Source organism: Vespula vulgaris, chromosome 3 (assembly GCF_905475345.1).
Source record: "Vespula vulgaris chromosome 3, iyVesVulg1.1, whole genome shotgun sequence".
Lineage (NCBI taxonomy): Eukaryota > Metazoa > Arthropoda > Insecta > Hymenoptera > Vespidae > Vespula > Vespula vulgaris.
Window position 1 is genome coordinate 1,558,943 of NC_066588.1, and position 26,688 is coordinate 1,585,630.

Below are 26,688 nucleotides of genomic sequence, written 5' to 3' on the forward strand. Positions count from 1 at the left end.
TACGCTATTGTATTAAGTGCGAATTAATATTTTATACGAAAGATAATGCATTTGCATGATGCATTTATTAAATCATGTAATTTTCATATAAATTATTAGTAAAGATTAGCAAACCTTCGTAACGAGGAAGGATCGATCGATGAAACTCTTCATAAATCGATTAAAGAAAAAACCTTCAACGAATGAGGATCGATTTACTGATTTATTTGTCTGTTGTAAGGTCAGCAGAAATCGTTAAGACGTAGAACTGTGCTCTATGTGCCACACCTTCGCAGTTACGCGAACTTCCTACTTATATTATTATACGATATAAAAAGCTCAGTAAGAAAAAAAAGAGAAATAAAACAATGAAAAAAAAGAAAAAAGAAAATAATAATAATAATGATAAAATATTCCGTACCTTGAAATATGTTAACTCTTTCGAAGACCTTCAAACTAGGACTAGCGCGTATATTTTTCTTCTAGATTTTTTATCTCATGGCAAAAAAAATTGTTTTACATAAGAAATCGAGGGTTAAAGAAATAAAAAAAAAAAAAAAATGCAAAGAAATAAAATAAGAAACGGAATGAGACGAGAATACTTTCTATAAAACTTTCTTTGATCAAATATCCCCGTCATCCACGTCCCTCCTCTCTCCTCATTTTTCTCTACTTTTGTCACGTGTAAATCAATCTGGCGCCACACGTGAGACGACTTCTCGTGTCTTGCTGAAAAAGAAAGAAAAAAAAAAAAAGAAAAAAAGAGAATAAATAAATAAAAATTCTTTTCGTTTTTCTCATGTCATAAATTCGACGCGTGGGCGTCCATCCGGACGAGGCATTTTGTTTAAAAATAAAAGTCACTTTCCGGCTTGGCGGATGCGTATTTGTCGGCACACGACACATCGACATCAACCCTCTTTATGTATCCAAACTTGTAGGTTTATAATTAAATGAACGATCGAACGATAGAATCTCGGCTTGTATCGAATTTTGTAAGCCTCTTCCGAGTCTCATTAATTAAGTGGATAATAATTTTGGCTTGGCTAGCTTGGAAGGTCGATTACCTTTTCTAAATTTAATACGATTAAATAATATTTCGATAGTAATATTTTTTCGAATAATCTTTGTCATTTTAATCATCTTATCGTACTTGAAAATAAATTATATTTTTCACTCGAAACAATGACAAAGAATACGCGAATAGATTAAACGAGTAATATGTAGAGGGTAATATGTAATTCTTCATTAAACATGATCATTCGAATGTTATATCTCGATAGATTTTTAGTCTCGAAAGAATAATAACGAGAGAATGCCTTAATATAACTTCGAGGTGGCCAGAGCTCTTCTCCGAAGCTCTCTGGTGTCGGCTGGTTTCGAATTTTGCAACGACGGTGGTGGAATCGGACCTACCAATCCTGGAGCAGAGATTACACGGGTAAGGAGCTAGCAATCGAATCGAGTGGGGAGAAGCTCAACAACGACGATTCCTGGAGGAATTTCGGGATCTCGAACGGATCCTTTGCGTAGTGATCCAGTCTACGATCGGACGTAAAGTCGTGTGGAACGTATCGTTCGCTGCTTTTCGATCAATTTCCAAAAGCACGCGGGGAACTTTCGTAGATCGATCTACCGATCTTTCGTTATCAATCCCAAACGTATATTTCTTCGTCGATTGTGAGTAATATCTGAAAAAAAAAATTATGGATTTCTTTGAGTCCGAATATTTGCTTGAATTATTAACGAATATAAACATTTTCTTTTCTATTATATTTTATAAACATTTATTGTTTATAACTTATTTACTTAAGTTTACATTTTATAAAGTTCATATTTTTTTCTCTTTCTGTTGCTTTTTTTTATTTACTTGTTTATTTATTTATTTATTTTTTTTTTTAATAAATGAAAGAAATCTTACATTTTCAGCGCGGTGAATCGAATAGAAGACAGAATCTAAAATGCCACAGCCGGCTCACGAAACTAAAAACATTCTTACCACTTACTTGATCTTGATTTTACTTTTGATATCGTTATGGTTACTCTACTCGGGGATATTTTAATTCCCTAATTTTTTTGTTCGTTATGGTACGTAGAGGGAAGATTTAATCGTTCGTACCTCCTTTATATTTTCCGATAGAAATTTATCCTCCCTCTATCGATTTTTCAGAGTTGAAATATGAAAGACGAAGAATGCGAGTTTCTCGAAGGCTGGACGACTTTCTCGATCGATACTCGAGAATCGAGAATGGAAAGGATATCGATTATTACACAAGATCAATTTTATGTTTCCGGATCCTTCTTGATCTCGTTAATCGGAATGAGATCATCGCTTTACTGTATAGATTAATATTCATTGTTTAAGTTTCAATAAGTTGATAAGTTAAAGAATTAATCAAAACTATCATGTTATCGGAAATAGATTATTTTTTTTCTATGTACGGAGACAGGGAGCGAGTGAAATTCTTTTTTTGTTAGAACGTCATATTTATGATTGTGCCATTTTATAGAACGTATGAAATATTCAAAAAATTTTAATATGAAAACGGGTATACGATGCGTGTGGGTGCGATTGAATGAATGTATTCGTAGGCTCAATGTGTGAACGTATTCAATGCTTATATAAAAGTAACGACAGTGTGTGGAAAATAACAGCCAACAATTACACATAAAATAATGGCATTACTTATGTTTCAAGGACGAACATTCAAAGAATTTGCGATCTAGATAAATGTGAAATATTGTTTTTAATTCCTTATAAAACATTTTATTTTAACGACGTTGATGCGATCAAATTGGGACGAATTAAATGTCTGAAAGATGAAGGAATGAATTTTCTTAGTATGTTCGCATAGTAAAATTTTCATTATATCTGTATACTCAAATATAACATATAAATATTTCGTATAGAGTAGTTTGTGAAAAGACTTGGAGAAATTTAATTTTACTTGTGAAAAAGTCAATGGCCGTGAGGATGAAAAAAAAAGAAAATAAAAAAATAAGTAAAAGAGAAACGAGAAAAAAGGAAACGAAAAAAAAGAAAAGAAAAAGATGGGCCTTGCCTTCTGTAGAAAATAAGTAAACGTTTGGGTTACATGGACGATGAACATGCAAAGCGTGGGTGTTTATACGAAAATAGCCGATGCTTTCAGTTCTCTTCTTCGATGTTTCACTGTTTCACCACTACGTACATATCTACGTAGGTATGTACGTATAGAAGAGGAAATCAGTATTTTCTATAGAAGATCCGAAAATAACCGATGAGAGAAACGAAAGGAATATCAACGTTCCTCTTTTCGTCCTGTTCCATCTAAAAAAGCAATAAATAACGATTCGATAGAGTGTTTATTCCATCTTTCATTTCACAAACGAAAATCATTCGTTACGTAAGTTCCTTATAAATCGTCTAAGTTCCGTAAGTATTATCTGCCAAGGTAAGGCTACTGTTAAAAAGGAGAACAAACTTTTCTGTGTTTATTCACGAGGATATCTCAAACGTAAATCTTTCTACTTGAAACATAGATCTAACTCTATTAGGAACCGTATCAAAATTTATCGTGCATTTGTTTAGATCCAAATGTTATGCTGTTACGTCAAATTATGAATATATATATATATATATATATATATATATATATGTGCAATAATGATTTTATTCATTTGGTGTACTCATCGTTTTTTTATGTAAAAAGAAAAAGAGTACTATTTTACATGGTGACATGCATTATTGCTGATTAGTAATTAATACACGTCGTATGACAAGAGCATCATGATAATCGTGGACAACATTGAAGTAGAAACTCGGTGTAATAAATAATTTTACATTCGAGCTCGTGGAAAGACTGGCAGATGGCCACGTTCCAGTAATCGCTGGAAATAGATCTACTTGCTGTGAATTCAGGTCGTTCCGAATAGTATTATCGTGCCCTGTAAACATCATTGCTGTATAAATTGACATAAAAAGTATAATGCACAAAGAAAATCGATAACATTAAAATGAATTATAATCGTCCCCCTTTTTTTTTTTTACTGATTTTACTTAAGGTATGAACAGAGGAAACAATCGATATTTCAGAAAGCTACTCAATATTTATTATCAATATCAATATAGATTATTCCACGATGTATTAACTTAATTATAAGTTTGTTTCTTCGTAAAAATTTTACGAAGAAAAAGATAAACGAAGTATAAGATTTCCACGGTGCTAATGATACTACAACCAAGAAATAGGCTGAATATTCCACCTACTTCGGCTGAAATATATGACATTAATATTAATATTATATGTGACTTTAATTGTAATAAATTTGTTCATTGTCAAATGAAACGTTAACACTGCAAAAATTGTTTAAAATATTATATATATATATACCAAGATTTTTCCAACCAACCAAAGTAGATTTCGTTCTGAAGGTCATGAAGAAGTCCATTTTCCAGTAAACGTTTAAAATCGTGTGAGAAGGCGATAAATATTGACTGGAAAGAACAATTTCTTTTTAATTATCATATATATATATATATATATATATATATATATATATATATATATGTATATATAATTAGTACTTTCTAAGCAATTATATTTGAAAAAAAAAAAAACATGGACTATTATTATTACGTATAAGTACAATATGCGTAGGTGTATTATATAATTATTTTTCTTAATGTTTTAATTTTCTATCATTTCCCTTCACCAAAGATATCTCCGAGTTAAGAAACTATCTAGCTTTAGAAACTATGTAGCTTTACGAAAGTTTATTACGAACTAGTTTTCTAGGTTTATTACGAAAGGCTTTATTACGAACAAGTTTTCTTATTATACGTTTGACGTAGAACACATGTCGGTAAAAATATCGATGTGAAATTTGAATTGCTCACTTTTGAGACTATATATAATAAAAGCTATTAAAGCTATTAGCTTTTTTCAACGTCGTAAAAAGATTTCTTCATATTTCTAATAAGGATTAAAACGTTTTTATGATGCAATAGTATACGTGTAAAAACTTACTAAATCGGTGAAACAGATAATTGTGTCCCTTTCAATAAATATTTGATCGACGATATCTGGTATGTTGTATCTTCGCAAAGATTTACACATAAACAAGTGTCATAATTCATTGACTTTTTACGATTCATGTATTTATATAAGCACTTGGTATCTTCCAATTCACATATCTGGAAAAAAAAGTGTATAACATATCGATTACGTTTTGAGAACGAATGATTTTGATCGATAATGAATCGATTACCGGCAATGAAGTATAATTTGCCATTGGTGCGTAAATGTAAAGAAGACAACCACACGCGTTGTATATATTTGTGATCAAACAATTAACAAAGCAATTTGATTGTTCATACTCGATGAAAAAGCGTAATTTACTTTTTTCTAAATTTGAAATGCATTCGGATTGTAAAATACCATTGAAGTATTCGTGATAAAGATTTGATGGTTTTTTTTTAATAACCGGTTGCACGCTTAACTAGAAAAATTAGATATTAGGATAATCGTAAAATAATTAGTATGGTTATATTATAATTAAGCAAGGATATTAATTAACCATTAATTCTTCTCCTTTTTGCAAAGTATATCCAACAGTCTCGGCGTTTGGATAACTCAAAGTGTGATGAACATAAACCTATAAAAACGAAAGAAATAAATTAATAACTATTTACTATACTATATAATCGAAATAAATCGATTCAATATAGTACCAAAAGTTTGATGCTGTTTACAAAATTCTTCTTTTCTGTTTTCTTATCTTCAACGAACAGATCACGATTGAATATTACAGTGAGACCAGAGTTTGATCCAGAATGAGCCGTACGAAGTACAGGTACTTCTTGAAACCGTCTAAAAATTTTGAAATAATATTAAAAATTATAGGATTTCGATACCTTATCTTCTAACTTTCGATATCTTACATGTTATATTTCATAAGATGCTCTAAGTAATAATTGTAGGAACAGCATATTCCGTTGTTAGTATAAGACTGCTTTATATAATCGGTACAATTTATTTTCTTTTTATGCCACCAACAAGATTCGATCATAGTTTCACAAGGATTGAGAATTTTCAAAAAGTCTATTAATTGCCATTGATTTTCTCTTAAAAATGCATTAAATTTGTTTAAACGTTCATCGTTTAACTCTTGCATAGTTATTTGAGCTCCATATCTGTAAAAAAAAGAAACAATTATTTTTGCTTTTTTATTATATCTCCAAAGATCGTTTCGTTTAGCATATTTTTCATAATACAAAAATATATTTACTTGATGAAAAACATTGCTTCCTCGATGCTCATATTTGCAGGTAATTTTATATACTGCATTAAATCCATTTGTGTTGTTAGCATAGTCGGTACGTTAGGACAAATTGTGATCGCTGGAAATGCGGCGAGAAATATCGGTGCATGAAATGTTTCTATGAAAAATTCTTTCGGATTTTCGTCCAAGTGTTGCCACAATTTTTTCACCATCATATCTGCACCTGTTAATATATATACATACACACACATATATATATATATATATTTGACGAATGTCAACCATATTTCTTAACTATCTATAAACTTTGATTGAACAAAATCGGACCAACAATTCCTGTGATCATTGTACAAAGCCATACAAATTTTCCTATGTAACTGGTAACGATAGCTTGCATTCCAAGATATTTTACACCATGTAACGAACTGGAACCAGTGAAATCTTGAAATATCTTTCGAACAATACGTTTTTTACGATTGGCGTTTGTCGAAATTAGAGTTGACTTGTTTTTCGATTCCATCTGGTCGTCAATTTTCTTAACGTTATGAACATTTTTTTTTATTTTCTCATCGGTACTGTATCCTACCTGAAAAAATATATTTCGTTAATTGGATCATTGACATGATTATTGGGAAAAAAATAAAGTATGTAAATTATTGCAATAATTAAATTACCATAATTGTTTTCGGCATATTTATCTATTACTGATTTTTATTTCTTCCCGTTAACTTTAATCGAACGTAGCTCTTGTTTGCATATGACATGAACATAACGTGCAACAACCGTATTTATATATTTTCTCTGTAGAAATAAATTATTTAAAGAATCCTTGAGATTTGTATTGTCGTGTTTCAGATATCTGCTGCGTGTATTCACATTTAAAATATTTATAATTTATGATATTAAGATAATAATTAGCTACGTTAAACGTTTCTTACTTTAATAAACTAGTAGAGCGTTAATTTATGAGTCATATAAAAAAATAATATCTATGAGTCAGCTTGCGATCGTCGTTTAATACGGCCGATCTTTTATTTACAACTGTTGATAAAAATTTGCTTTAAAACATCAACTACGCTTAAACAGAACGTACAAATAAATTAGTGGTTGCGTTCAGATATAAAAATATGCCTATTTACAATATAAGAAATCGCCTCTTGTGGAAATTATTCTTAGAAAATAATTTTTACAGAACGAGTTGTCAACGACACACATGCATACATATATATATATATATATATATATATATATATATATATATAATGTATGTTCTAACATTTATATCAGAATTATATATATTCTAACATTTATAGTAGAATTATATATATTCCAAAATTTATATTAGAATTATATATATGTATATATATATATATATATATATATATATATATATATATATATTATATATTATATATATATGTATATATTCTAACAACTTATGAATTGAACTTGTAAAAATGATAGAAACGTATCACCGATCTGTATGAGATATGAAATATCATCTCCTTTGAATTTGGCTAAAAGTCTTGAAAGAGTGCTAGTTGGTCAGGTGGTAAAGGTGGTTGAGAACGCCAATCGGTTTCAGGATAATCATCGAAACAACTAGGATCACCAGGTGCTTTCACTCTCGGCCTGATCGGTGGTGTCAAGGCTCTTTGAGGTACCTGTTCGTGATTCGTTCGTATATAAAATTAATTAACAAAATAAATTAAGTTGCTCGAGCTAAAAAGCGTAATGAGAAATAAGAAAATGAAAGGAAATGAAAGTACCAGAGGCCACTCGACAAGCTTGAACCAACGATGCCTCTTAACATCTTCAGCTCCTTGTCTCATATTTCCTAATCTCTTCGTTCTATCTGCGATGAGTAATTTCTTGATGAGATCTTTCGCGATGGGATCCATGTGTTTGGGCCACTCTATCCTACCGCTGAGTATTTTCTCATATATTCCAAAAGGATTATCATCGAAAAACGGTGGGAAACCAGCCAACATTTCGTAAATCAGTACACCGAGGGCCCACCAATCAACGGCTTTGTTGTGTCCTTTATTCTGAATGATTTCCGGTGCCAAATATTCCGGTGTGCCGCAAAGAGTCCACGTTCTGAAAATGTCAACGTTATTAACCAACGGAGAAAGAAATTCCAAATTTTTACGTGACGAATTGCGGTATAATTAAGTACCATCAGCGAGTTGATTGTCAGCGGTACTCGCAGAAACGTAGAATGAAAGGTGATTATTACGAGTGTAGAAAAAGAGTAACGCAACTGAACGTACCACACTGAGAGGATGAGAGATGAACTTTTTATTCCTTTTTTTTTTTATTTCTTTTTTTTTACGACGAATAAACAGTAAGATAGATTTAACGATCTCACCTGTCAGTAAGTTTTTTCGAAAAACCAAAGTCGGTAATTTTCAGATGTCCTTGACTATCGAGAAGTAGATTTTCTGGTTTTAAGTCTCTATAAATGATGTGTTTGCTGTGAAGGTACTCCAAAGCGCAGACGATTTCAGCAGCGTAAAAGCAACTGGTTGGTCCAGAGAATCTTCCGGCTGCTCTCAAATAAGAGAAGAGTTCGCCACCGGCTACGAATTCGAATAGCATGTAGAGTCTGGCCTCGTCTCTACCGCTCCAAAGCCTGCAAAATAAAGAGAGATACGACAATTGGCTACGAGATCGTTTCTCTCGTCCTCCTTTTGCTTTCCTTCACTATGGATCGTTAATCGCTATTTAATAGTGCGAATCGTTCGAACGAGTTACTACGAGACGATATCGCTTTGCTCGATTTCTAGTTACGCTTTTCTCTTCTTTGCTATATTATATCTTTATGAGAGATATATGTATATATATATATCTGCAAGTTTGTGCTCATTTAAATCGGTATTAAATCGAAATCAATAAAGAAATTGTTTCTTAGATATCAATAAGAGATTTACGAAAATTAATACATTTATTACGATACTATATAATATTTTCAAATAATTAATAAGACATATATGATCGATATATTATACAAACTTTATTTTCTATTTTCTAATCTGCCTAGAACGTACGGGAAAAGGATACCTATGCTTACATGTTGACGATGAAGGGGTGATTGACCTCCTTTAGTACCGTGATCTCGTTGCGAACGTGTTCGACTTGTTTCAGCCTGATCACGTCTACCATAGAGAGTATCTTCAAAGCGAGAGGTTTTCCACGATGTCTGCATAGTACCACTCTCCCAAACGTTCCCGTACCTGTGAAAATATATTCACGAATAATGAAAAAAAAAAAAAAAAGAAAAGAAAAGAAAAGAAAAGAAAAGAAAAGAAAAGGGAAAATCAAAAGAGAAAGAAAGAGAGAAAGAAGAAAACGAAAAGTCGACGAAGTAACTCGTAACGACACCTCATTATCAACGCTTTCTCCGTTCGTTTAAATTCGAGTCGAGCATTTAGCGCACGCAACTGGTTTATCGCACGCTTTCCCACAAAGATGATGATCGTGATCAAAGTTAGCGAGGGTTAACGCACCGTGACTAATTAGCTCGAACGCTTCTCGGTAGGAGTGATAGAGGGAGGGGGGTGGCAAATGGTAGCAAGGTGGGTCGGTTGATTGTTGATCGGTGGAAGATTAAAAAGGGGAAAATAATCACACGAATTTGGTGAACAAATTAATCGCTTCATTGCACGACGCAAACACACATATATTCTCTCGCTCTCTCTCTCTCTCTATCTTTCTCGATGTTGTTTTTATCGAGGCAACACTATCGAGAAATGACTATGTTTAGAACGGTGCGGTTTTCTATAGATAGGTCGAACGAAGTTGGCAGCATACGGACAGGAAGATTCGTGAAGAATATTCGCGTCTGCCTTTCCCTCGGTAACGACCACTGAGGTCTGCCAACGACAGCTGACAACAGGTGTCGATCGACGGAACGGCGGCTACCAAATTTCCGGCGATGGCGTAGGTGCTCTTTAAATACGATCGTCTTTATAACGACCGTACGACCGATTATCATTTTGCGAGAGAAAGATTATAAGTGTATATTGTTAATCTATGTACTCTCTTCTCTTTTTCGCGTTGGTTCTTCGATAAATCTTTCTTCGTTACATTTAATTTTCTTTTCAAGATGTGATGAACGAAAAATAAAAAAAAAAAAAAAATAAAAAGAAAAGAAAAAGAATGAGAGAAAAGAAAATGTTACCTTCCGTGATTTATGTTCTTTCTTTTTTCTTTTTTCTACCTCTTCTTCTTTAATTTTATTTCTTTTTCTTTCGATTTCTTTCTTTCTTTCTTTTTCTTGTTTTTTTTTTTTTTTTTTTTTTTTCCTAATGAATATATATCTTCCCTTTAGCTATGTGAGAATATATGTATATGTATTTCTATGTTGACGCACGTATTGTACGTGTACGTTTCTACATTATAGCACGAAAAAGCTAAGTCTATTTTCCAAGGAACGACGAGGGTCCCATAAATTATTTTTGGTTCGTATGCGAATATTGAACGAGAATACCTAAGAGAGAGAATGCGAGAGAGAGAGAGAGAGAGAGAGAGAGAGAGAGAGAGAGAGAGAGAGAGAGAGAGTTCGTGTTTTACTTGGATCTCGAGTGTCAGGCCACCAAGTTCTATAGGTTGTTTTTTTTTCTTTTTCTTTTTTTTTTACATCGTGGACACTCGAACGGTTTGGTGTCGATCCAAAAGCTTGTTTTACGTTTCAAAGAAGAACTGCACATCTGTTCTGATCGATCTAATTCCGTTCGTATGTTATTTTACGAGGACGAGAATCGAGCCGAAACGACGCGATAAAATATTAATGTGTCTTTATTGTGAAACGGTTTGTTTGTCTTAAAGTATAACCCGTCTGTTTCGAGACTTTCTTCGTGAGTATACCACTACACATCCTAGTGTTTCCTGATTGCCTTAGAAAAGATCATGGAAATTTATAAGGAACTGTGCTCGATTGAGTTTCGTAACAGAATGAATAACTATGAGGCGTAGCCTCGCGTATAGCGAAATAAAAAGGCGGAAAGGAATTAAAACGCATCGATAAAAATTTTTACGAGTCTACTGGATTTACACCTGTCCATTTCGTGCTTCATCTTTCTCTGTTCCCCGTGTAATTCGGATTTAACGATCAGTTAAATATATTGCTGATGGTCCTCTCACTTTCCAATGGCTTATTTTTTTCCTTGTATCATTAGTCTATTTTCGAAAGAGAGAGAGAGAGAGAAATAGAAATAGAGAAATAGAGAGAGAGAGAGAGAGAGAGAGAGAGAGATCGAAGAACTCTTACGAAGAGTTCATAGATAAAAAAACCTTTTTTTATAACTCAATACAAGAAGCATTTTTATGATTCAAAAAGAGAAAGGAAAAGAAAAATATAAAAGAATTACGAAATGTAAGTCGAACGAAATAATATGTATTTTCTTTTTGTATGTAAGCCCTGAAATCTTCACGTTTTTCTTTCGCAGATGTAATAATGTAAATCTTTCTTTATATCTCAAGAGAATCGGCAACGTCCGGTTAGAGGTCGTATTGCGAAAGGGGATTACCGTTGTCTCGAAACCGGTTCGTCGATTTATTTTTCGATCTTGTGAGTCACTAGCAAATAGAGAGAGAGAGAGAGAGAGAGAGAGAGAGAGAGAGAGAGAGAGAGAGAGAAAAAGAAAGAAAGGTAGAAACAGAGATAGAGAAACAAGGAAGACGATGCGACTCACCGATCGTTTTGACGATCTCCATGTCGTCGATATCGTATCGGGGTGGGTCTTCTTGCGAGCCCTCCTCATCTGACGTGCTGTCTCCAGACATCCTTTCGAGTCAACTGCGGGAGATCCCGCGTAAACGACTTCAAGGAAAGAGGAAGAGAAAGACCAAGACACAGAGAGTGAGAGAGTGAGAGAGAGAGAGAAAGAGAGAGAGAGAGAAAGAGAGAGAGAGAAAGTTCTTGTGATTTATTTCTTTCGTTAGCGAGGCTCTCGTCGACACGTGGAGAGGAAAGAGAGGAAAAGCTGGTTCAACGATCCACCCGCAGTGGTGTATTCTTAGATTCATGCAGAGCACCGAGTCGATCTCATAACTCCTTCCTTTGGACCCTTTCGCATAGTGTACTTAAATACATAGCAATGTCCTTAATTTCTCTTCGTTAGATCAAGACGTGATATCTAATACGATGAAATCTAATCGCGTACGTAAGTTTAAACCTTAAAGTATCATGCCAACGACAATTCTCGATCCTATCGACTTTTATTGCACGGCACGACACGCCACGGCACGGCATGCACGCACGCACGCACGCATGCACGCACCAGACGATACGATACGACACGACACGATGACGACGACGAACGAGAGAAAGTAGACGTAGGAATTACGAAGTGTCACTCGAAATGGTTCGAGAGACTCGCACCTTTCACACGTCCAATCGGAAGAATATTTTGTTCTCCCTTTCTCATCACTATTATTATCGACGATTTTTTATCTTAAATTGTCAACTATATCGACGCTTTTTTCTTCTTCTTCTTTATTTCTCTCTTTTTCCTTTTTTCTTTTCGTTCACTTATTCTTCAGGTATTCTTTAGGAAAAACAAAAAAAAACGTGAAATGAAGGAAAGAAACGACAATAACAACAACAAAAATATTCGACACTCGCGAATAACGCGTATAGTATAATCGTTTCTGTCCGTATAAATTATTTGCCTTTGCGATTATGCTTATTTGTAATATCGTTCACAACCTCCGACTTGTGTCGATCCGGTGACGGATAATCCAACGTCCACGTTCGTGAAGGAAATAAACAAAAAAGAAAGAAAGAATTAAAAAAAAGAAAGAAAATAAATGTAGAAAATGGAACGAGAGAAGAGGAAAAAGTATCGATAGAGATTGTTAGGAGCACGTGTACGTTATATCCAACGCGAAATAAACCGATCCGTCGTCTGACATTATCCGAGACTCACTGGCACCGATTTCTCCTCATCGAAGTAATGGAGGAGGAGGAGAAAGAGGAGGAGGAGGAGGAGGAGGAGGAGAAGGAGGAGGAGGACGAGGAGGGGAAGAAGATATAGAGGCAGCGAAGAAGAAGACGAAGAAGACGAAGAAGACGAAGTAGAAGAAGAAGAAGAAAAGAAGAAAAAGAAGAAGAAGAAGAAGTAGAAGTAGAAGACTAAGAAGAAGTAGAAATAGAAGTAGAGGAATAAGAAGGAAGAGAAAAACTGTTTTAATCGAACGTTCGAAGAAATCGTTACTCCTTCTCGTTCGCTCCTCGATCGCGTCGATCTTAATGACAGTTTCGAAGAAGGATACCTTCGTCGTTTCTCCTCTGTCACATGATCTCGCACAGTTTCGATGCCAAGCAGAACTAAACTGGTCACCGGTGGATCTCAAAAGGCACTCTCCATCCTTCTCTCCTTTCCTCCCGCCCCCGACCCCAGCACTCACCACCCGCCGCCGCCCAATGCTCCCCTTCTCTCTCTCTCTCTCTCTCTCTCTCTCTCTCTTTCTTTCTTTCTCTTTCCCTTGACCTCTCCGTCCCTTTCTCTCAGCATCTCCCCTCTTTACTTCTCATTCTCACTATCTCTCTCTTTCTCTCTCTCTCTCTCTCCCTATATATCTTTCTCGCTTCATCTCTCTTCTCGCGGACTCTCACCGAGCATCTCAAATCTCCTTCGTACCAGGCAGCCTCCGCCGTGGCTGATTTATAAGCAGCAAGAACGGATCGCGGAAGATCCGTGCTTTCGGTACGCGTTCTCTCTCTCTCTCTCTCTTTCTTTCTCGATCTATCTATCTCTTTCTTTCCTTTTCTCATTTTCATGCCTCGAGACGCCTTCAAAAATACGAAATTAGACTCGAAAAGCGTGAGCGGTCCTGGTCGTCATCGGACTGTGAATGATCGAGAGAGGGAAGAGAGCTTGCTTGACCGGATTTAATAAGAAAATTGCAAAATAGATCGTGACAATTTTTAGAAGAGTTTCTAATCTTTCTCTCTGTTTTTCTATCCATCTATGTTTGTCTCTCTCTTCCTCTCTCTCTCTCTATTTCTCTCTGCCTCTTATAGTCTTTCTTTAAGTAAGTATATATACATACGTGATTCATCCAGGATGAGTCGACTTCGATCGAACTTCGTTTGGATTATCCACGATTTGTGAATATAATTTCAATTGTTGTTTAATGCTTTTTAAAAATTGAGGGAATCGGGGGTACATTTTATTGTTTTCTAATTTCTCGTTCATTCATATGTACTTTCTCTTACACATATGGTCTATTTGAAATGATATCATCATCATCATCATCATCATCATCATCATCATCCTATGGTTACAACGAGGTTAGAATCTTCATATTCGAGTGATCACGATCGATCGTTATTATCTTTCGAATTTTCGCTTATTTTTGATTTTGGCGATAGTCCAGATGCATTTTGCCACCCGCCGAGTCGGTTTAGCGTCGAGCGACAGGCTTTTATCGATATCCCGTCGTTCGATCTTTCTTCGTATAACAATTATCGTACATCATAGACTTCGGATAGACACGTGTATCGCTCGATTCGTTTTTACAATAATGATGAAATAATACGGAATGATTGTTTTCTTTTTTTGTTTTTCTTTCTTCTAACGAATATAATGTTTTTCTTAGAAACGAAATGTCGTCTCACGGATTGAAATAATAAAGTATACAATGATCATTTATATAATATTATATGATATTACGTCGAGAATATTCTTCAAATTAATCTTCTTGAGTAGGATAGAAAAACAAAAAAGAAAAAGGAAGAAGAAACAGAAAAAGAAGAAGAAGAAGAAGAAGAAGAAAAGAAGAAAAATAACATGATTGCAGTTATTAGGATGTACATAAATATATACCGATAGTAAGCGATGCATAAGTTTATTAATTCCTGACTCGTCGATTATTCTTACGTTATCGCGTGTATTGCGTAAAGTATGGAGTCTCGTCGTCCCCTCCCCCACTCTCTCTCTCTCTGTCTCGATGATACTATAATTATAAATAATAAAAGTGCTCGATGCGAAGTAGAATCGCAATGCCGGGTCGCACGCAATTAAGATATGCCGTACGACTGGAGCACGCAGCTGACATACACATAAGTTGCCAATATGGAAAGAGAGAGAAAGATAGAGAGAGAAAGAGATGGAGAGAGAGAGAGAGAGAGAGAGAGAGAGAAAGTCCATCGGTTGATATTGAGTTTATTGAACATCACGAACGTATGATAAAATTTCTTCTCTTGATCGAAAGTTTGTTCGTATCATGGATCTTCCAGAAATGACCCTGGAAAATGATGTTTCGTGTTGTATCGTTCTAATCGTTTACGCTCTTTTCTGTCGGGGATTATTAGCGTAACCGAACTGAAAATAATAGTTTCCCAGAATCATTTTTGCAGATTCATTCTATGCCAAGACAACTGACTCCTATTATGTTTCCCAGCTTTATGCGAGTGCATATATTCTCATTCACCTTTGCCTCTTTCTCGACCCTTCTTTTCTTCTTCTTCTTCTAATGTTAAAAGATCGTTTTAAGATTGCTCGTTGGTAGACCATATTGTTCCCAGGATTATCAGAGATAATTTCTACTCTTCTTCTTCTTCTTCTTCTTTTTCTTCTTTTTCTTGTTCTTGTTCTTCTTCCTGTTCTTCTTACTGATCAGAAGCTAAAAAACAAAGAAACGTTATTACCCCAATCTGTGAAGTGTAAATCCGTATAAACAACTAAACGCTATGAACGCTACCCCCTTTGTTCCGGTTAAAATTATTTTTGGCTACTTGTTCGACGATGACGTCCGTCGAGAAAGTATGGATGACATCCTTCGAGTCGAACCGTTTTCACTCTTCTGTGTTACCATTTTTTAAAATTCAAGTTTCATTAATATCGCGTGCCACGAGCGAGCGAGACGAAGCGAGCCGTACAATCGGTATTTTTTCGAGAGACTCGTAATTTTTATTTTTTTATTTTTTATGCTTATTCGTTTCTTTTTTTTTTTCTTGTCTTCCGTGCACGTGCGCTCGTGTGTACGTCTGCGTCTGCGTCTGCGTCTTTTTTCATTCTCTCTTTAATAACGGTAAAAATGTTCGGCGGGATAAAGTCGGCTTCTCATTTATCTCCACAATATTTATACTTTACGACGAACATCGTAGCGGGTTGTTAAAGATTAATGGGTTCCGAAGGTGGTATGAGCGTTCGTAGTAGGAGACATTCTCGTAGTAGCGAATGGACAGAAGTAGTCCGACGAGTAAACATCGCTTAAGTCCTCGAATATCGGTGTGTATCTTCGTGCTCGTCAAACGAGACGGAAGATGCAAGGAAGAATCTTCTCTCATTTCCATCTTGTTCGGATATGTGATCGGCGTGGGACAGTATCGATGACGTATTCAGTATCACATTTGAATATTTTCAAAGAAAAGAGAGAGAGAGAGAGAGAGAGAGAGAGGCGAGAGATTAACAGTACTCATATTATAATGCGTCGAATCTTCCTTAAAAGAATCTTCCAATTCCTCAAGGACACGTGGCACTCGATGACGTCCAATAACGCCTACGATTCTGGATGTCGATCAAGTCCGTGTCTGGTGGCTAGAAACTGAAAGGAGAATGGCCAACTGTTATGATTTATAAATTACCTACGTCCCGAGTATTTTTGAATTCGAATAATTCGCGCAAAGATTATCAAACGTTCGAACTTTGCGAGTCTTACAGGAGATAGATCCAGAAATTATCTTATGTATCTGATAGTAATAACTACCGACGAAAATCGAAGCCGAACGGAACAAACACAATTCGGACAAAAAAGAAAAAGAAAAGGAAAAAGAAAAAGAAGGAGAAAAAGGAAAAAGAGAAAAATAAAAAATGGTAAGCTTACAAAGGAACGATTCGATGACGTGGCACGATCGTTCGCTTCAAGTGCGAACTCCCTGTTGTTGGATTCGTTCGGGTCCTTCATGGCTTTCTCCATTGTTACCAGACCACCGACACGTTACTCACCCACCATAAAGATAAGTCCCGTGAATTATGAGCCACGTAAGTAACGTCTAACGATAGAAAAGGCGCCCTCGGTGATCCGTAATTTGCTTTTAACGCGCTAAATAATAACCCGGAGAATTGTATTTAAATGCGGAGACGTTTCGTATCGTGCCACTCACTCGTGCATGATTTCATGGAAGATGAATAATGCATTTGGAGCAGAGCATCTGGATTATGTCATATATACGCGTCTGCTCTCGCGAATCCGTAGAATCTGCTGGTAACGACTTCTCTCTTTCTCTCTCTTTCTCTTTTTCTCTTTCTCTTTCTCTTTCTCAAGTTTTAACACGATTAATAACGAAAACTACTTTCTCAGCATGAGATCGTGCTTTTTTTTAGACTGTCCTTACACCACTTCCATGAAATTATATGGTCATTTTTCAACAGCGGCGAAAAAAAAGAAAGAAAAAAAGAAAAGAAAAAGAAAAAACCCTTTTTATTTTCATCTCGAAGAGTGTCCTTTTTGTTTGGAATTACGGATCCAAAGGATCTGCAATTCCCCGTGGCTTATGAAATTGACTGTACGAGAGTGAACACTTACTCGGGTCTTTCTCGGGGCTAGTCATGGCCGTTCGCGTGTCACGCACGCACGAGCGCGCGTGTGAAGGCGCGTAGGTCGGATCCGTGGTTCCCAGGGAACTCATGATCTACAGTATTTTTCAAGTTTCCCAGTAACGAGGCCGGCGACAACTTCCGGTTCCGTAGCGAGTTATCCTCTTCCTGTTCTGCGACAATTTTCCATGAGTCCAATCTCGTAGCTTCGAAAGACGGACGTTGACCGGTTTTTTTCCCTTCCTTTTTTTCTTTCCTTTCTTTTTCCTTTTCTATTTTCTGCGAACGAGCGGAAGGTAAATTAGAACATTTTAGATTAATATTAATAACAAATGTTTATAGAGGGGATCGTTGATCGACCTGATCAAAAAAGAAAGGAAAAATAAAAGATAAGAAATTTTTTGTATTTATTTGACACGTCGATTTCTTTCCAGACGAACCTGTTATATTCTTTCTTTTTTTTTCTTTTTTTTTTTTTCAGCGAAAAAGAGAAAGATGTTTCGTTCGAGGGCAGAAAAAGGCACGACGCATTAAGTCGAGACCTTGGCTCGATTTATACACAAAATGTGGAGCAGGTGTCTACCTGGGACGATCAGGATGCAGCCAGGCCTGTCCGTTCGTCCGAGCAACGTGCACAAGCCAACCTGAAACCGGAAGCACCGCTTTCTGCCTTGCTGCCCACGAACAATAAGATCGAAAGATTCCTGAGAGAAGCGAGCACGATCGAATACCGAGGTGTTTTATCGACGATGACGATCGACAAAAATTCCTTTCTCAGGTCAAGTATCTCGCAAAATGGAGATCATTGTTTTCGATTGTGGAAAATGGCTGAGATTTATCTCAAACGAGTTTTATCAATTTTCTTATAACGTTGTTATTCTTCTTCTTCTTCTTCCTTTTTTCTTTGTTTTTGTATCCGTTAACATGCAAATAAATATTACGTCGAACAATTTGGAAATTTTCAGCTGGTTACATTAACTCGTTAAAATTTTGTTCCGTGAATGAGCCGTCACCTGACCAATGATAAACACCGATACGATGACTTTTACAAAATCAACGGGGAGCGGTTACGTGACGGCGTGGGAGACACCGGAAGCCCGCTTCAGGGCTAACGGAAATGAACGCGTGATCGTTATCGGACTCTAAAAAGTCAGGCCCTAAAACAAGCGGATTTCCAAGTATCACCGGAGACACTTTTACGCTCAGTGTAGCGCACATATTCTTTTTCCTCTCCCTTTATTTCAATTCCCTTTTGAAAGCTAGGAAGATTGTTCTAGTTCGACAGAGAAATAGGAATTCGAACGTTAAAGAGAAAAAAGAAAAAAAAAAAAGTTATTCGTTGTTCCATTCCAATCGACTTTCTTTTTCTTTTTTACTTTTTTTTTTCTTTCCCAACAGAATCTTTCTAGAAGATACGAACGAATTAATGAAAAAAAGTTTCTTTTTTTTTTTAATCGATCGAACGAGATGGTCGATATAACAACGTCGAGAAACATCTTTTCACGGTCGTTGTCATCACGTGGCGCTTATATATGTATATGTTACATACATACGTGCTTATGTGGCAACAGGTGTGACGCAACGGGCAATCAAAGCGCCGCTATTATGATACACTCTTCGTCGAATCCGTCGATTGTCCTCCATGAGGTTGGCACGGTAGCCTCGCGATTCCAAACGATCGCTATTCCATGCGAGTCACTCGTCGTTGTCCGTCGTCGTAAAATTCACCTCGCTACTTCGCGAGTCTACCAAAATTCTTTGTCAAAGGAAAAAAAAAAAAAAGGAACACGAGAAAAAAGAAAGAAAGAAAGAAAGAAAGAAAGAAAGAAAGAAAGAAAAAAAGAAAGGAACGACGAAGGGCTCTGGCTCTTCTCGTATTCCTACTGTCGACATTTGTTCTTGTCCCCTCCCCCTCCCCCCGTCATCGTACATACTTTGCATTATTTTATGAAGCAACTTTATTAGTACTTATCTTTCCGTGCACGTTTTACGTAACGAAGACGGAGGAAGTCGTCGTGGGAGAGAAACGGATAGATAATTTATTTCGTTTCTCTGTTAGAGTTATGTATGTTTAAAATGAAACGAAATATAATCAATGTATATAAGTATGTTAAAAGTATGCTACTCGAAGTTAAAATAAATCGATGGTAATTTTCTGCGACGTTGATACTATTAGTTATATATGGAGGTTAAGAAAGAAGAAGAAAAAGAAAAAAGAAAACAAAAAAGGAAAAAACATCGAGTGTTGTTAGATAAAAAGAGAGATATAGATAGAGTCGACTTAATGCTTAGAATAATGTCGAAAGCAAGGAAAAAGGATGTTTCATAACGATCCTCATTTAGACGGGGAAGAATGAAAGAGAAGATGTACACGAGCGTATCTATCCGTTGGTCTGTTAAATAAGAGGATTTCAAACTTACGAGGAGTACTGTTAAATAACGTTTAACCGACAGACACCCTCGTAAAATGGTTACTCTTGCTCAGGCAATAAAATTTCAAGTATGTTTCTTAGTTAACGGCGTGTGAGGGTGCGTATGTTATCGACTCTACGGCTTAACTTCGCGCTTACAAAATATTATGTTACCTTACGAAAACGGGCACCGTTAGCGACGCCCTTCTCAACGAGTTAAACTCGCGATCGCGTTACTCACCTTGCATTCAAATATCGATTCCATACGAGTCCACCTGCTATAGACCGAGCGCCATATCTCGCTTGCTAGCCTTCAATTTTTCCAAAGAAAAGTAAATGTAGTTCCAGCGAGTTCGCCATCTTTCTTCCCTCTTTATTTATTTTTCTCCTTCTCTCTCTCTCTCTCTCTCTCTCTCTCTCTCTCTCTCTCTCTCTCTCTCTCTCTCCATCTTTCTCTTTCTGTCCGTCTTTTCTTCCCATGGTATTACACCTTCCATCCTTTCGAATCGAGTAAAGTCGGGCCGCTACTGCGTGCCTTCCGACGACGAGACGGAGGTCGTTGCTCGTTCTCCTCGTTGCTAAGTCGAATGAATATCCACGTGGATGACCGGATGAGCCCCTACGTCTCTTGAAAATTGACCTGATTTATCCGAAAGATATCGGCCGATCAATGGTTACGTTGCACGATCGAAAAATCGACTAAATTATCGGCATTGGCTGCAATTGAAAAATATGTAGATATCTAGTATACTTACATGCGATATCGTTGACGATTCCAAAAGAAAATGATATTATCAAGATTCAATGATCTTCGATCGCCGCGATTCGATTCATTCGATCTCTCTTGAATCGAATCGGTTTCTCCTACCTCCGTAACTTCGGTCAGAGAGCCGATAAATAAGAACGTTCCGTATTTACGAACCGATAGCGATTGTGCAAAACGAAGACGACGGCCAGGTAATTTCTTTCCCTTTTGCGTTCCTTATCGGCAGAACGATTTAACTGCACGCTGGAAGGCCGGACGCTGTGTATGACACGGGAGCTCCACGGGCCAATCGCTTAAAACCCCCGTGAATTCTTCCAGTGCCATTTACAGAATCCAAGCCAAAAGGTTCACGAAAAAAAAAGCTTTTCTTTCTCATCGTTCTTTTTCGTTGAAAAATTCGTCGTTGAAGATACACGCAGCTTCTGAAGAAGAAAACAACAACAATAATAACAACAACAACAACAACAACAAAAGCGATAAACAAAAAAATAGAAACAAACAAAAAAGAAAAAGAAATATATGTTTCAACGTGTTAGACTTCGACTCGCGATTATCGCGGTATATTATTTCAAAGTCGTATTCTCAAAACAAAGAGGGAAGGCAAAGTCGGAGCAGCGAATTTTCTTATCTCGAGCATTTACGAGCGATTTGTAAAAGGTACGACGACGGTCTCGTTCGCGTTCGAGCGATAGCATCGATCATGCAGAACAGCACCATGGTTTCTTGCATCGTGATCGAACCTTTGTCACGTATTTTCGTCACTAGCGAATCAATATTTTACATCGCGCTATGTGCTCGCACTTGTTTGTTTCCTCATTACAATCTGACAAAAGGAACAAATCTTGGCGGGGAAGGAGAGAGGAGTCGAAGGGAAAAGTGTGTAACAATAAAACGAATTGAGAAGAACAAAAGAAAAAACAACAGGTGGTACATAGAATAATAATAACAGTAATAATAACAATAATAATAATAATAATAATAATAATAATAAAAATAAAAAAGGAAAGAAAATATAAGAAAAGAAAAAATAGGAACAAAAAAAGAAAAATAAAAAGCAAAAATTCGTTCTCTCGATCATAGAAAGAGAGGAAGAAGATATCTGTCGGCTTGCAACAAAGAAGAGACACGTTTCGTGGCAAGTCGAGAGGATATTTTCGTTTCCTTCTCTCGAGTTGAGATCGAAAGAAGAGCCGACAAGAGAAAGAGAAGATGGAGGAGAGAAGCGAGAGAGAGAGAGAGAAAGAGAGAGAGAAAGAGAGAGAAAAAGAAGAAACGATCGTCGCGCGGATTCCACGCTCCTTGCGTTTTGCCCCATGTCGGTAGTCTCTCTTTCTCTGTCTTACTCTCTTTCTTACTCTTCCGTCACGGATCGACGGTTCTTCCCGGAAGCGGTGTCTGCTGAATCTCGCGACTGTGCGCCACCACGATTCGTTCTCCGCGAACGTTCTCCATGGCTCGTCCTTCGTGCCCTCCTCCTCTTTTCCTCCTTCGGCACCTTCCTTCGTATACTCGCATATTCTCTCTTTCTCTTTCTCTCTCTTTCTCTTTTTCTCTCTCTCTCTCTCTCTCTTTCATCGTTACGTTCTTGCTCTTTCTATACCTATATTTTTCTCTTCTCTTTTTCCATCTCGATACGCTCGCTCCCACCCTCGAATCTTTCTCACCGATTCCATTTATTCGATGGGCTTCTCGTTGTCTTCTCTTCTCCATTCTTCTTACTCCTCCCTCTTTCACTCTGTCTTTCTTTCTCTTTTCGTTTTCTTCTCCTCCTCATCCCCCATCTTATTCCCCATTCCAACGAGAATTAAATCGAATTCCCACGGCTAACCACCACCGGAGTTACGTCGAGACGTTAAAGGCCGTTGTCACAGTGTGCTAAAGCGAATCGATTACGAGCAAGATCTTGAGGTCGATCGCAAAGACCTACGTTCCGTGCTTGTTTCGTGCCAAGTGCTTTCGATTGTTTGCTAGGCACTTTCGAGACCGCTAATCTTGCCGAAGAAATTACCTTCAAGTTATCTTCTTATTCTTTTTTTTCCTCTCTCTCTCTCTTTTTCACTACTTCTCGATTGAAATCTCGAACGAAAGAATCCAAATTCGATTCGATCGAAAAACTCGTCGTCCTTTTTCACGAGCAACTTCTCTGTCTCTCTCTCTCTTTTAATCTCTTTTCTTCTTTTCGAAATCAAAGCCAAGTTGTAGCTGACGCGATCTCCCGAGTCTATTCGCGAGTCTCGACCACCATCACCGCGAAAGGATTTGCTCGTAAAACGGAGAAAGCCGCGGTCTATCCTACGTCCGTTCGACGTTACTTCGTTTATTCGAGTTTTCCTGCGGTGTTCTCACGATTCGAATCTCACCGAGCGCATCTTCACGCGTAGACGTTCTTCTACACTCCGGTATATATGTGCATCGTGATTCTTTCTTTATTTTGCAAGCGTTCGTTCTATCTAAGTTCTCAAGACGTTCTTCCGGTCGTCTTGTCGTTCCTGTTCTCACGATTCATTCGAATCTTTCAGAAGTAAAGAAAGAAAAATAAGGAGAGAGAGAGAGAGAGAGAGAGAGAGAGAGAGAGAGAGAGAGAGAAAGAGGAAGATAAGATACTGAAATAACGGTGTTCCAATCTTTTCAACGTCGTATTTGAAAGAGGAATAATTACAACGCTTTCGAATAGCTCGTTTAATCGTAAAAAAGATAGAGGATTTTATCATTTTTAATCTATTCCCGGAAGGAGGAAAAGGAATCTTTTAATAATCCTTCTTAACGTGCGAAATAGTTACAAGGGAAAACGACGATAATTCTAAAGTTATTTATATCGCGAGACTTTATAGAGCTCGTCTACTTACACGCGAAACCACACGAAGAGACGACGATCGGTTTTTATGTCCGTCATCCTTTTCCTCGCCACGTCAGCCCACGCGTCGGTGATTTACGAAGCGAGCTTCGATTTGCTGGTAATAAGGGTGCTAACCTTGGCAAGCTTCTTAGGGACGGTGATGCGAGAGATCGATTATGGATCAACTTAGACGTTGTCGGACTTAACGAGCTTCGTCGGACCTTGTTTCTTTCTTTCTTTCTTTCCTTTTTCTTTCTTTTTTTTTCCTTTGCATCCGATATTTACAATTGTCGATGTACAATTTGTCGATGAAAAATGAACACGTTAATTATAGAGATATAATTATCGTGAAACATCGTGAACGTATAACGTCTATGAACTATAATACTATTTAATAATATCTACCATTCAAACGTGCAACACGTGTCGTGTTTTAAATACATCCACGTCTGTTCTACGCGCGACGAAATAATTCTGTCATCGAGGTGATCTCGGACGATTCGAAAAAGAAAGAAAGAAAAAAAAAAAGAAAAAAAAGAGAGAGAGAGAGAGAGAAGAAATAGAAAAGATCAAAGAAAAAAAATAAAGAAAAGAAATAGAGAAAAAAAGAGACCGGCTTAAAGATCATCGGCAAAGACGAATCGACGGACGTATGACGGACGTGATAAAGGAAATGACAGGACAATCCTCTCGGTGTTCGCCATCGTCGCACGTACCAACTTCGTGTCGCGAAATACTTCTTTTATTTTATCTCTCTGCGTGAGTAAGTAAGTACGTGTTTATGCTTCTCTTTCTCTTTTTCCTTCTTCTTTTTTTCTTTTTATTCCTCTTTATTTTTTTTTTATTTATTTATTTTTTTTTCTTTCGCGATCGTTCGCGGTATTCGGTCGACTCGCACGTGCGCGAAAGCTTCTCTCGTCGGCGAGAGTGCGTGCCGTGCGGAAATGCGCTCTCTCGAGCCGACGTTTTTCCTCTCCTATCTCTCTCTCTCTCTCTCTCTCTCTCTTCATTTCCTCTCCTCCTGTCCTTCCTCTCTGAATCTTGGCGAACAGGTTCCACGTGATATCTCTCCGCACGGGTTCCCTTCTTTTACGCACGTCTCTCGCACTCGGCTCTACTCGTTTCGATTCCACGTTGATTCGTTCCTCGGCGAGAAAGATCGCGCGTTCTCCTTTAGCCTTCTTTTAACTCTAACAGAGAAAAGTGATAGAGAGATAGAGACGACTGCTCTATGCTGGATAAGGAGACACGAGAAATAACGTCGTCCCACGGTACGATTTTGCTTCATCATCGTCCAGACTAGTTTCGTCTACTTCTATCTTTTTACCTGTTAAGCCAGGAACGCATCGGTCCAACCGTGGACGGCGCGAGACGATTCGATTTACGTTCCACTTTGATTTTTTCTCTTTTTCTTTTCTTCTTCTTCTTCTTCTTCTTTTTACCGAAAGAAGGAATTCTCATTTTTCTGTTTCTACCTTGACGAGTAAATCGTATCGAAGGGGACGGTGGATGCCTTTTTTTTTCTCTGAGAATAACCTTGCCCTCGGAATTCTTTAATTTTTCATTTTCGATTAAAACAAAAAAGAAAGAAAAAAGAAGAAACAAAACAAAACTTTTCGGAAGTGTCATCCAAGAAACGTTTGGATGCCACTTGGACGAAAGGATTTCGAAGTGACGCAACCTGTTATCTGGAGCGAGGGAACGTTAGAACGGGTGTTAGAAGAAAGAATGATAGAGAAAGAATATAGAGTAAGGGAGTAGAGACGACAGAGGGAAGACTGAAAACAATAAAATACCAAAGGGGCCTCATAGCGGACCGTTCTGCTCCGTGCCTTCGTGACTTTCGAAACCTTATTAAATCACGACATAGATTTGCTCTCGGAAACGAAGCTATTCGCGTTACGCGAGCGAATTCTCGCGAAACGATTACTATAAGAGCTCCCAAGCTAGGTGGATGGATCGTGAGTGGAACTTTTTTTTTTTTATTTTCTCCTTTCTCTCTTTCTCTCTCTTTTTCTACTGGACAAAAAATACCATACACTATTACAATTCCCATCATCGACATACTATTTTATTGCCATTCAAGATCTTCCGAGTAACCTTCCGTACGCTTTTTTATACTTCTTTATTATATATATATATATATCTCTTTTTTTTCTGTTTTTGTTCTCCTGCAACATTACTACTAGTTTTAACGCTTGTTTCTACAATTATTTATTTATTAATTTTTCTATATTTTTTTTCTCAAATGAAAATTTTCCGACATGACTCGCAAAAACTCGAGAAGGAAACTACCGAGAAAAACGGAATTAAATGTTTTTGCTACGACCGCTACGACGTTTCCACGAGAATTTGCTATTAAATTTTCGCGGTATTTCTATTTATGACCTGACACGTTTCGTTGCGCATGTATTTACGCAGCAATTTGAAGCGCGTAGTCCGAATTACGGAGGCAACGCTAATGAGTGGAACTCGCTCGTTTCTTTTCTTCCTCTCTCTCTCTCTTTATCTATCCATCTTATTTTTTTTCTTTTCAGCGACGATCGGCGAGACTCGTAGTTCGCAAAGCAGGAAACAAAAATTCGATTGGATAACGAGTAGGTAACAGAGCCTACGAATTTTGAATGGAGTTGCTTTCCCGCTCCGATCTTTTTCTTTCTATTTTATGTCGTTCTTGATCTCTCTCTCTTTCTCTGTCTCTCTTTCTACCAGTTGGTGGTTCTTTTCGCAGCGAGGTCGAAGCCGAGGAATAACGGTGTACGAGCGGACGCTGACCCGATGAAAATCTCGGAGAGATACGCAAGAAAGAGAAACCGTTGAGAAACCGAGCGAGGTAAAGAAATAGATTTCACCGGTGATCGTGGATCGAGATAAAAAGACACT

The 26,688-nt window shown here is 37.1% G+C and overlaps 2 protein-coding genes and 2 long non-coding RNA genes across 15 annotated transcripts; 1 reads left to right on the plus strand and 3 right to left on the minus strand.

Moving 5' to 3' along the window:
* The first annotated feature begins 1,519 nt into the window (after window positions 1-1,519).
* On the plus strand, window positions 1,520-3,327 carry LOC127062530 (uncharacterized). Its single transcript, XR_007781147.1, has 3 exons — window positions 1,520-1,659; window positions 1,909-2,067; window positions 2,150-3,327. It is a non-coding gene; the product is annotated as an uncharacterized LOC127062530 (long non-coding RNA).
* On the minus strand, window positions 1,581-7,575 carry LOC127062519 (sodium channel protein Nach-like). Of its 7 annotated transcripts, none has more exons than XM_050990914.1 (11): window positions 7,182-7,574; window positions 6,918-7,044; window positions 6,571-6,829; window positions 6,250-6,466; window positions 5,903-6,154; window positions 5,693-5,831; window positions 5,539-5,616; window positions 5,230-5,460; window positions 4,989-5,155; window positions 4,353-4,456; window positions 3,460-3,906 (listed from the first exon to the last, which is right to left on the minus strand). In XM_050990914.1, the coding sequence occupies exons 2-11, from the start codon at window positions 6,933-6,935 to the stop codon at window positions 3,704-3,706; spliced, it is 1,668 nt and encodes a 555-aa protein (XP_050846871.1). In that variant the 5' UTR covers window positions 6,936-7,044; window positions 7,182-7,574; the 3' UTR covers window positions 3,460-3,703. The 7 variants fall into 7 exon arrangements, with proteins under 7 accessions (XP_050846873.1, XP_050846871.1, XP_050846869.1 ...); XM_050990912.1 differs by having other exon boundaries at window positions 6,918-7,102; XM_050990913.1 differs by having other exon boundaries at window positions 6,918-7,105.
* A 143-nt stretch (window positions 7,576-7,718) lies between these two features.
* LOC127062140 (cAMP-dependent protein kinase catalytic subunit PRKX) lies at window positions 7,719-13,609 on the minus strand. 6 transcript variants are annotated; one of them, XM_050989850.1, is made up of 6 exons: window positions 13,522-13,609; window positions 11,940-12,329; window positions 9,317-9,479; window positions 8,615-8,878; window positions 8,013-8,343; window positions 7,719-7,907 (listed from the first exon to the last, which is right to left on the minus strand). In XM_050989850.1, the coding sequence occupies exons 2-6, from the start codon at window positions 12,028-12,030 to the stop codon at window positions 7,761-7,763; spliced, it is 996 nt and encodes a 331-aa protein (XP_050845807.1). In that variant the 5' UTR covers window positions 12,031-12,329; window positions 13,522-13,609; the 3' UTR covers window positions 7,719-7,760. The 6 variants fall into 6 exon arrangements, with proteins under 6 accessions (XP_050845807.1, XP_050845809.1, XP_050845806.1 ...); XM_050989852.1 differs by having other exon boundaries at window positions 11,940-12,067; window positions 13,522-13,572; XM_050989849.1 differs by having other exon boundaries at window positions 11,940-12,794; window positions 13,522-13,538.
* An 82-nt stretch (window positions 13,610-13,691) lies between these two features.
* Window positions 13,692-19,097, minus strand: LOC127062141 (uncharacterized). Its single transcript, XR_007781073.1, has 3 exons — window positions 17,782-19,097; window positions 15,955-16,800; window positions 13,692-15,876 (listed from the first exon to the last, which is right to left on the minus strand). It is a non-coding gene; the product is annotated as an uncharacterized LOC127062141 (long non-coding RNA).
* Between the last annotated feature and the right edge of the window lie 7,591 nt (window positions 19,098-26,688).

Bases quoted from the DNA above. Each gene is read 5' to 3' on its own strand.
- LOC127062519 (XM_050990914.1), bottom strand. The intron at 6,155-6,249 runs GTAAATATATTT...TTTTTTTTACAG, and splicing joins GAAGCAATGTTTTTCATCAA to ATATGGAGCTCAAATAACTA. The intron at 4,457-4,988 runs GTAAGTTTTTAC...TGTTCTTTCCAG, and splicing joins TTATCTGTTTCACCGATTTA to TCAATATTTATCGCCTTCTC.
- LOC127062140 (XM_050989850.1), bottom strand. From the start codon at position 12,030: ATGTCTGGAGACAGCACGTCAGATGAGGAGGGCTCGCAAGAAGACCCA. The intron at 9,480-11,939 runs GTGAGTCGCATC...ATATTTTCACAG, and splicing joins GGAGATCGTCAAAACGATCG to GTACGGGAACGTTTGGGAGA. The intron at 8,879-9,316 runs GTAAGCATAGGT...TTTATTTTGCAG, and splicing joins CACCCCTTCATCGTCAACAT to GCTTTGGAGCGGTAGAGACG.